Here is an 11,435-nt window from a genome sequence, read left to right on the forward strand (position 1 = left end):
TTCAGAAGTATTAACAAGTCAGAAAAGACAAGTGGAATTTCCTCAGTGGACCAGCAGAGAAAAGACCTTGTAAGGAAGGGAAGAGAGATCAGTATTATTTAGTAACTAAAGTGCCAGTCCTTCTGCTAGGCGCTTTTCATGTAACTACATTTAATCTGCACAGTAACTGTATGAAGTAAACAGGATTGTCACATATTTACAGCTGAGGAAGCAAAGTCTGAAAGCCAGAAAGTCTGATTGATTTACCTAAGATCACACCACAGCCAGGTAGTAGAACTGGGGTCAGATCAGTAGTGTCTGCCTGGTTTTGAAGCCTGATTTGATTTCTCCATTATAAAATACATTGCTGCTGGTCTCAACTAGTTTTTCTGTTACATGTTTTAAACACAATGGATGTTTCTTTGTATCTTCTTCACCAGGCTTTTCTGATGTGGATCACACCTATGCTCAAAGAACTCAGCTCTTTGACACCTTAGTAAATTTCTTTCCTGACAGCATGACTCCTCCTAAAGGCAACCTGGTAGACCTCATCACACTGTAACTGAAGAGTCACTGGACACAGAAATGGAAAACAGGAGTCGATTTTCCGTCTTTTGGATTGCAGCTCCATTGACTGACAGTAAAGCTGCAGTGATTGAGGACTGCACCAGAGTTCTGAAGGGATCTTAACCATCACAAGTTTTTACCCTCTTCCTTCATGCCTGACCTCAACCCCGCTCTCCTCATCCTATTCCTAAATTAGGCTAATAAAGTGAAATTGGTATACTTTCCAGTTAAATATATATATATTTTTTTTCTTATTTTATCTTTTAAGAATTAATGAGTATAAAAGAAAAATTAGGCAGTTTACCCTTTTCAGATTTTTATTTCTTTTTTTTTTAATGGGGGAAATAAGCACTATTAACAGATTCAGCACTACAAGTATTTTGAATGTTGTTGCTGTTGGTCATTTGGCCTGCCTTCTCCCTTCCCATTTCACTTCGCCTCCCATCACACAACTGCGTGTAAATGGTGTCATTTGTTCACCTCTTTACTTCATTCTTAACAAGTGTATAGTTCTCTAGGACAGTTGATGTATGTTAAGGTGATATCTGTGTCTGTGTTGACTTGTCTTGTGTTACATTAAACAGTAGGCAGAACTGAGGTCTCAAGTTTGCACTCTTGGCCATAGAACTAAAAATGAAACCTGAGATAGACCCAAGCACCTATCTGAGATTGGTATATAATATTTCTATAATGATATATTTTATAGTAGATATTATAATAGCATCTGATTTTGAGTCACAGAAACCTTAAACTTAGGAGACAATAGTTCAGAACCTTTAAGAGCCATTCTAAAAATGACCAGCAGGAGGGATCTAGTAGTGAATAATATCTTCATAGCAATTTTAGGAGAAAATGACTGTTTTGTCCAGAAGAGCTCTGCAGAACCAGGGCTCCCGTTTATCTTGTGCTATCTCTGTAGTATTTTCATTTGAGAGAGGAGGCTGGGTTTCCAGAGCTTTGCTTTCATTTATTTTTATACATATTGTCTCTCTATATCTGCTTGTGGATATTGATATTTTGAAGAGAAATGGTTTGTGGTTGTCCAGTGGTATACAACTGACAGGCATTTCATTAAGCACATAGACCAGATTTTGTGAATGGTTCAGATATTTTTTCATTAAAAAACAAGGTATGGCAGATGGACTTTCCCATAGGTCAATTATTTTGTGAGAGATGGAGGTACATATCTTCTGATGAGGTGCTGTGGAATGCAATGTGGGAAACCTACATCTGGCTAGTGCTTACATTTGCTCAAAAAGCATGTTGTATGAAGCTGACTGCCACCATGCTAGAGCAGATTTGTATTAAGAAGTGTCGGTCGATCCAGTGGCTCTTAAGAGTGAATAGCTTTATGGGATCAAGTATGTCCCTGAGTAGCAAGATTAGGCCTCACCAAAGAAGGAATTAACCTGCACTTTCAAAAAGTGTCATGTATAGGAATGAAACATTGAGGTCCCACTTTATTCTGTCTTTAGTACATGGTTTTACTTATTTGGGGGATGGATAGGAATATATTTTTGCTAGTTCTAGGCTTGAATCATGGGCTCCTTGGCTTTCCTAGCATCCCAAAGCAGTCAACAGTGATTTCTTAAGCAATTTGATCTGTACCTTTACTTGTGAAAGGTATGCTGTATAATTCAGCAAGTACCAACTTGTGTAGCTGCAGAATAACCAAGTGGCTATCCAGTCAAGTAAATACAATTTACTTACATACTTCAACAGTTTCATAAAACGATTCCCCTGAGTGACACAAGAACATAAAATGTTAATATCGCTAATATAGCCTGTTAAATCTTTTGTGGAGACAGGTGCAAATCAGAAGATTGGCAAGGAAGAACTTGAGCTTGCTAAGACTTCCTAAATTTAAAAACTCTAGTTTTGCTTAGTGTGAATTCTGGCACTTTAAAAAGATTAAGCAAGTGAAATTCTGCTGCCCTCCACCATTTATTTTTACAATGCTTCTTTGTAATTTTTTTCATCAGTTCCTTAAATGTTATTTGGAGGAAACTAAGTTCTTGACCTCAGTAATTTTATTTTTGTTTTTTCCTAAATGCTTCCCTACTAGTCTTTTTGGAAAACATGGTTGTTTTAATTTCATCTTTCCTCACTTTATTTAGGTAGAATTTTTCCCCCTTCATTTCTGGAATTTTTTGCTCACCGCCATGTTTAAATGGGGTTGAATCATAGCGAGCCATTTGCTCTTGCCAAAGTGAGATAGATGTACTGAGGAGATAACTGAAAAGTCAGACTCTGTACTGTGGGGCTTTAATCGGAGCACTACTGGAAATGATTGCAGAGAACGTAGTGCTTCATATATCCATGACCAAGACTGACATGTAGCTCACAACATGTCACAGTTTAGTGAGGAGCTACATGTATTTCCAAGAATTTCAGCATAGATTATAATTTAAATAATCGAATTTGGTATTTAGGTACACTGTTTATATAGCCAAGTGTATATGCTTTACTACCTAACAATTATTCTAGCCTAGGTGAATCCCTAATTGAAACACCTGGCTAACACTTTAGACACATAAATTAAGTGGGGTACAGTTTTCTCGTTTGTATTATCTCCAGCTTCAACCTCATTCTTCCTTTTTCTTAGTATAATACATTGTTTTCAACCAGAAATTTAAACTAGATATCCAACATTATTTTCAGTGCTTGTACTTCATGAGAAATAATCTGATTTTCAAGACACCTCTTAAGTGCATTTGCATTTTATTTTGGTAATGGCAGAGACCTCATGTGGCCAGTTTGATTGATTCAAGAATGTATCACTCTTATTCAAGCAAAGGAATTCAGAGTTGAATGCCTACCTCTGTGCTGAAGCTGACAGACAGTATTAACTCTTATCAAGGCCATCTTTTAGACCTGATTTTCATTTATAGGGAAAACAGACCTGTCCATGTCTAATAAGTAAAAACTGATAGAATACATTAAAAAGTCACTGGTTTATCATAGAAAAGTTTGATGGGTTTAGAGCTCAGTGATTTAAGCTTGTAAAACTGCATTCTTGGGCAAAATATGTATATTGTATATAGATGGTTGGCAGCTTATTCCAGTTGATCTCTTTCACATCTGCCTTAAAAGTGCTATGTAGAGATAAGTTAACAGAGTTATAATAAAACAGTGTTTTAAAATCTAGCCTATAAACAAAAACTAGTTTGAGGCACCCAAGCATTTAGTGAGAGATTGAGAATGATGCTTAATGGATCAAAAAAGCAATTAGGAGTATGTTCCTGATTTTATTCTCTAAATTATACTCAATGTCATGGTAATTACATGAAGAAGTTACCTACAATTATTCTTAACACTACATGGAATTCACTGGGTAATTGTGGGTCATTTATTTCCTGAAAGTCACGTGAAATCCTTAGCTGGTTGAATGTTGCACAGTATTTGAGAATTACGGTTTGAAGTGATTTCTGTGGGAGGGAATCATTACAATGTATATTCTAAATAAAGTCATCTAACTATTAAAAAAAAAAAACACCCTTCCTAACCCTTCTTTTCTTAAAAATCCACACTCATCCACAATCTCATCCCTTTGTAGAAATTCTTGCCTGAATTCCCACCAAGTTTTGAATTCCTAAAATAGCCCTTATCTAGGATGTGAAGGCTGCCCCAGAAAAAGTTTATGGCTGGAGGAGTATCATACAGGGTCTACATATGACAGTACTTACAGATTAGGTCTTTGGATGCTTTAACACAAAAGATTTTTGTTATCCTTATTAGTCAAATAACACTATTCTTTTGTGCTTCTAGACCCTGGCTTCTATCTCCCTGTGATTTGTTTTAATGCTGAAATGACTTGGCTATCCAAAACTTCTAGTCTAGAGGTCTGTTGGTTGAACGCAGATGTTTCCAAGTTTGTTGAAATAATACAAAGCTGACTGGCTTACATGAATGATGTTGCCCTCATTTGTTTTGGGTGAGGACTCATTACTGCAGTGTATTGATTTCTTCACCAAATGCTTTTTCTTTTTCTCAATAAATGCTGTTTTAGAGGTTCTATTTATATATGATTTTTAAAACTTTGGTTTCCTTCTATCCACCAAATACTGTGAATTGTTTTTCCATTTATTTTTCTTAGCTAATGTAACTTTATTCTTCACTTTTTTTAGCCCTAGACTTCCTAGATTTTCTGTGGCATTCTGTAGGAGCATTGTATTGCTTGGGAAAAAAAAGATCAAAATCATTCTGAGGCAAATGCTCTATTATCTTTATTTATGACAAGAGAATAATGAAATTCATAAGGAATTAATAACATTCAGATATTGATGTAAACATATTTGAGTCATTTTCATTTGGGGATAGTAATAATGGCTGTGGCAGCTTTAATGGAGAAACCTGTGTTGGCCTCTTTTCCTGGCATTAGGAACTCTTGTCATAGAACTATTGGTAAAGTACAGGTTTGATAGCAGAGTTCCTGAATTCAGCATATCATCAGAATTTCCATTTACCTTTTATCTTTTCTTCTTATTGTATTTTTTAACCTTTTTGTTTCTATTCCTACCTCCCATGAGTAGCATTGATTTTCTGCTGAAGTTAGAATTTGTGTTAAGAATTGACTTTAAATTTCTGATATAGTTGAATATTAGAAGTGGCTTCAATTGCCATAAAATGATTGCTTTTTTTTTTTCCTTAAATAAAAATAATACAGCCTTATAAATGTCTCTTCCCCTCAAGGATGTGAATTTAGGCTGGGCATAGTGACTCACGCCTGTAATCCCAGACCTTTGGGAGGCTGACACGGGAGGATTGCTTGAGCCCAGGAATTTCAGATCAGCCTGAGCAACACAGGTCTGCGTCTACTTAAAAAATTTTTGTTTTTTAGCCAGGTGTGGTGGTATGTGCCTGTAGTCCCAGCTACTTGGGAGGCTGAGGTGGGAGGATCACTTGAACCCAGGAGTTGGAGGCTGCAGTGAGCTATGATTGTGACACTGCACTCCAGCCTGGGCAACAGAGCAAGACCCTGTCTCAAAAAAAAAAAAAAAAAGAATGTGAGTTTAGCTCCACTTCCAAATGACGAGCTCTTAGGCCAGTCATAGCCAGTGAAATAATCTGATGGTAGCTTCTGTAGCCCTTAACCTAAGGAGTCATTAGAGGTTATAGTAAATTAGTTTCTCTAGTGGTGCAGAGAGAAATGCCATCAGGGGAAATTATCACTGTCTTTTTTGCTAAAGTTTTATATTGTGAACTGGATCCCACTTCACAGCTTAAAAACACAAAAATGAAAGGGTAGTCCTAGTTTATCTTCTTAATTAGAATCATTATTTGGAAATGAGATTTGCAATATGCTGTCTATCCCTAAACACTGCTGAGCTTGCTGGAAAACAGAATTCAACATGGATGTTATCTGAAAGCTGTAGGGTCAACAGCAAAAAAGGGGAAATGTTTGGTAGGGAATTGGACCAGTTCTAAGGTATCACTTTTAATTATAAAATAATGTCTTCCTTTTTATCTGCTTTTCAAACAGCCTCAGTGAACTATTAAACATTTGTGTGCAAAGTCCTATTTTGCTTATCTAAGGCATTTTGACTTGGAAGTATTAAACTTCAGGAACGAGCTAGAGAAGACAATGAGGGTATGTTAGAGAAGGAAAAATAGGAGCTTTTTGCTCATGGATTTTAGAGGTCCACAAATCGAAAGGAAAAAGAAATTTCTTCATTTCTAACCTTAAAATAATTTTGTTAATGAGATGCTGGGAAGAAGACTACCAAAAGGCCTCAAAGCTCATGCTTCTAGAATATTCGGTAATTCTGAATAGTCTTTGGGAAGTAGCATTTCTTGGGAAGTAGCATTTCCCTTCTCCCAAATAACTGTTTGAGATCTTAGAAAATCCAGTGTTAATGGGCTGTAGAGCTTAAACTGGGTGAGCAGCTTCTTACATACAGCCAGTTCCTTGTTAAGGATCCAGCAGGAAAACCAGCCGTAAAACATTTCAACATGCAGTTTGGGGGCTCCCTTGCTTATTCACTTGAGTTTAAGCTTTTGCTGCAACATGGCTGTGTACCATCTGGGATGCTAGCAGTCACAGCAGTTAGCTCAGATATCTGAGCTGTCTGCCACACAAATATCAGCCTGAGGAGATCATCATTCTTCAGTTTCATTCATTACTTAATGAATGCCAAATTAGTTGGCAGGAAGAAGAAACACTGTGTGTGATATACTGAACAAGCCTGTGTGCATGATTAAGGAGCCACTCAAAAAGCCGATTTTGAGCTTTATTTCTCCGTTGTTAACAAATCTCAAGAAAGCCCTAGCTCATGTCATTTGGTTGGTTTTATTTTCTAGCCCTTTAACATAGGAGGAAAATTGTCATTTCATGTATAACTTGTAACACGGAATTGAACTGATATTAGTTTCCTTGCCTTAAATTGATTATATATCATCCCAAGGGTCTCTGTTAATTCTGCTTTGCCAAGAAATAATGAGATCTGGGTTTGGCATTAGAAGTATTTCCTAATTTTGATTTTTTCTTTAGGTTTCCTCCACATCTGTAAAGTGATTAATTAAATTAGAGGAGGCATGTAGAATAAATCCCAATCCCATTGCAACTGGCAGAGCTTTATAAATCTTTATAAATTCAGTTACAACAAAGGAGAGGATCCTACACCATTAGAGCCATGCCATCAGGTATTTGCAAGTGACAGCTGTAGTGTGTTGCCTCAAATAATACCAAGTTATAAGATAAATAATACCAAGTAATTATCAACTAACTCCAAAATTTAATAATAAGATATCAAAGTCCAAAAGGTTACTTAGAAGTAGTCTTCCACGGGGGAAGATAAATTTATTAAAAAGTCATGTACTGATCTTTTTCTTGGGATTTTTTTTTCCTTTCCCAGAAAAAAAATTATTTTGGTGACTGATCAATTGCAAACAATTTTCTTCCTTACTTACAAATCATCCGTTTAGAAAAATAAAAAATTCCTTTCCTAAGCATTTCAATTAGCCTGGGCAAGAGGTGTTGTGATTGCCTTATTCTTTAAGCCAGCTTACTTTTTGGATTTGTGTGAAATGTCTTTTGAAAAGAAAGTAGATAATGTAGTATTAATTAGCTACTTTGTATAGTCTTCTGCATAATTTAGAGTTGAAAATAATGTAACATTTTCCTGTGAACAGATTTCTTTATGCATACATATTTTATAAATATATATATATACACATACACATACATTTTTTTAATGCTCTTTTTAAAGCGATTCTTATCTTGCTCCCACTCCAAAAGCTATGTACAGTTGAGTCATTAGCTTCAGAGGAAGAGTACAGGAAAGCGAAGATGAGGACCTCCTTTTCTTGTGTTGGGCTTGGGAACAAACAGTATTCCATCTTTCAAATATGGCATATTTCTAAACAGTTTGGGAAAGATGTTAGAATTTTTTAAAAGCTCTTTTATAAATTGGAAGTACTCAGTAGTCAGAAATTAAGATCCCCTCAGATAGAGATAGATTCTCAAAACCAAAATTGGACTGAAAATTAGATTGAGAAGAAAGATACAACTTCCTCCATAGCCAATTAAATCTATCTTTCCAAGTCTGCTTTATTAATGCTGTGAATTGCTCCTTCTGTTTGTGAAAACATCTCCTGGACTGGAAATGTGATGCTGTAACCAGCTGAGCCGAAAGTTGGAGAATGTTAAATATCTTTTATGGGACTTATGATAAAATATATTGATGTTAGTTGATTGTCAAAATAGGTTTATCATTTTAAAAATTAGGAAATTACTAAGTGTAAAGAAGAAAAACCAGTATTAAGTGATGAGACCTCTTCATTTTATTTTCCCTGACTTATTTCCATTACCAAACATAGTAAAGGCCAGAAAAGATTAAAAAAAAAATTAACACAGCCATTCCATCGTTTTTTTACCACATGGAGAAAGGACCAGGCTGGAAGCATATGTCCCCACCCTTATTTATATTCCTTTGAGCATTGCCGTTTTCTAGACAGACAATCTGAAAATGATTGTGTTGATAGGTCTGTTTAAGCCTGAACTCTGGGTGTAAGATGTTATCCAGAAACTAAAGGGAGCTGCCTTGCTCAGGTCATTGGAAATTTCAATCCTAAGACTCATTTGAATTTCTAAGTCTGTTATGCACCATTATGGGCATATGGAGCATATTCATACCATGAGGAGGAGTCTTTGTTTATGATGGACTTTTTAATATGGCCATAGTTAAACTCACATTCAGAAAGGATGAGCTATTGTCAAAAGCCAAAAGAAAAACAGACAAAATGAACAGGAAGCAAGGAGTCCATAAAACAAGAGTTCTTTACCACGTTTAAGCAAATGTCTCTCAAAAAAATTGTATTTCTCTGCACATTAGCTGAGATTCACACATTTTGCACCTCAGTAGTAGTTCAGATGAGACTCAGTGTGTGGAGGAGAAAACTGCTAACTTGTTTGGTTCTACTCTCACCCCCTCTAATGTGGCAATGTGGGGTCAGGGCCATATCCTAAAGTATCCACATGGTCTTAAATGGAAATCATGGGACTCTGGAAAGCTGGCATGAGCTGCTTGGAGCTTTTAAACATAAGTGCTTTATGGGTATCAGATCTCTTCTGACATCAATTGTTTCGAATCATTGTTGGGCTCTGTCGTGTTCTGCAATCTTCCCCATTCCCCTCATGATCCTCTCTGGCTTATCTTTTATCCAATCTGTATGGACTTTTTAGGATTTTTTTTTTTTTTAGTAGAAATAATTTTCAGATCCCGGCTTTGGTAAATGTGTTAACTCTACTTTGTGAATAAATACATGAATGATCTGCTAAAAATGGCAATTGTAGAATTACGTTGTATGTAATGTACATATGGAGAAAGAATGTATTTTGTTCATTTTCTTAATAAAAAGTTATATATGGATGCTACAAGGTGTCTCTTGTATTTGCTCAAACTACTTTTGAAGTGAACTTTTAAAATGTTTTTGTACTTTACAGTTGTGTTTTTTCCCTCAGAAAGGTGAGTTTTATTTAGGCTTCCAAAAATTGAAAGTGTTACGCTTTTGAAGGGCCTTTGCGTGTTTTCCTTTGAGACAGTGCTCAGATGAAGTATCAGCCATGCTCACAAAGTTTCTGCGGGGAGGCTTCCATTTTTAAAGACCACTGGTAAATTATTTCATGAAATGTTCTTCTCTCTACTGTTAATGACCACCCTTATTTTATTTGCTTTGTCCATTTGGACTTGAGTTCCTCTTTAAAGGGGATATGCTTGTACAGGCTAGGAACTAGAAGGAAAGACTGAACTGAAATGGAAAATTCATTGTAGAAAAGATAGTAAAGGGAGCGAACCTAGAAGTGTTGCAAAGTTTGGCAAGATTCTGGATACCTGTCCCCATCAAAGGGGAAAGACACTTTATGGGCCAAATCTTGAAAAAAACTAAGCTGAGAAATATGCCAGATAAAAGTACTGGGTCACTGGGGCCGAGTGGTGGGACTCAGTAATGAGATCCCCTCTCTGCCCTTTCCACCTCCTGGTCTGCTTTACATCGTGGCTTTGTGATCATGCATTCTGGAGTGAATTGTCAGCTGATTTTATTCCAAACAGGGATCATGCTTTCTCAGTTTACAGAATAATCCAAACCTTACTGCAGAGCTTTCATTTCTAGGGTGTCCTTTGAGTGTGGCCCTTAAGTAACGTTTCTTTGTGTTCTCAAAACAGGAAAGCATGAGTTGCAGTGAAAAGGTAAGGAATCGGCCTTTCCTTGGTCAGTCCTCCAGAGAATTTACTCAAAAGGATCAAAATGCAGGACACTACCCTGGATATATTTGTCACTACCTTCTGGTGGGAAGACAGCAGTAAGTAAAGAAGCCTTGGCGCTAAACACAGATGAGAGCCATCCGCTCCCAGGTCAAGCACGTGTGGAGACTGTACTACAGAGCTTGGAAATTGCTGTGTTAGGGGCTTCTACCGTCTAAGGTCTACCGTCTAATAGGGAAATGGCTGTGTGTGCCCATGCTCCCGTAACTTCTCATATAAATGACTGCAGAGTTCCTAGAAACGGGGGGGGAAATATTTTCCCTGTCAATGAAGGCAACATTGGTTTATCACTAACTGTTCAGATTCTGAAGGTATTAATATGACTGGAAAGACCATCTGAGGCTTGTACAGTCCTGGCATAAGTCTAAATCCTGGTCGATGACATTCCTTCTTTAGCAGAACGTTATGCTACATCTTCCTTTGCCTTTTACATGTCTTGGAAGGAGAAAAGGAAGAGGGAACTGGAGACTTGGGCTTTCTGGGGCATAGGGCAGTTGGGGCAGGAGAGGATGATGCCACCATCCTTACTCTACAGCTTCAAAATTGTCTTACGGGGCCTTTTTCCTGTGGGCTTTCACCCAGCAAAAGCAGCAGCTGTCAATCATATCCTTGCCAGAGAGATTCTTATTATAGGAGAAACTACGTAGAAGTAGCCTGCCTAGCACTGTGTTCATAAGTTTTAATGGTTGGCAAACCCCAAGAGGAGGAGGTTAGGACCCTTGGCGATATACATAGCAGCATTGTACAGCTGCCCTCTAAACTTGGGTCATAGAATGGAGAGCCCAGGAGTCATCGGGAATCCTGGCTTTTATTTCCTGATGACCGATGACTTCTGCGTAGCCTTGTGCACAACCATAACTTCTCTGCCTCATTTCTTCTGTGAAGTAAATACTGGCAGCAGATCTTGTTTGCTAGGATCCTATTGATTTTCTTTTTTTTTTTTTTTTTTTTTTTTTTTTTTTTTTTTTTTTTTTTTTTTTAGGACAGGGTCTCACTCTGTCATGCAGGCTGGAGTGTAGTGGTGTGATCATAGCTTACTGCAGCCACCAACTCCTGGGCTCAAGTGATCCTGCCTTAGCATCCTGAGTAGCTAGGACTACAGGCACGTGTCAGCACAACTGGCTA

The 11,435-nt window shown here is 37.2% G+C and overlaps 1 protein-coding gene across 9 annotated transcripts in view; it reads left to right on the top strand.

The window, feature by feature from the left end:
• MKLN1 (muskelin 1) overlaps positions 1-9,421 on the top strand; it is a 398,537-nt gene extending 389,116 nt beyond the window's left edge. For 3 of the 9 annotated variants that reach the window (XM_012512222.2, XM_003261347.4, XM_030825628.1), the window contains one exon: positions 420-9,421. In XM_012512222.2, the coding sequence (XP_012367676.1) occupies positions 420-541 (122 nt within the window). In that variant the 3' untranslated portion in view covers positions 542-9,421. The remainder of the gene's footprint in view (positions 1-419) is intronic. The other 6 variants (XM_030825627.1, XM_030825623.1, XM_030825626.1 and 3 more) reach the window with 3 other exon arrangements.
• Positions 9,422-11,435: the final 2,014 nt, after the last annotated feature.

This window comes from Nomascus leucogenys, chromosome 13 (assembly GCF_006542625.1).
Source record: "Nomascus leucogenys isolate Asia chromosome 13, Asia_NLE_v1, whole genome shotgun sequence".
In the NCBI taxonomy this organism is placed as follows: Eukaryota; Metazoa; Chordata; class Mammalia; order Primates; family Hylobatidae; genus Nomascus; species Nomascus leucogenys.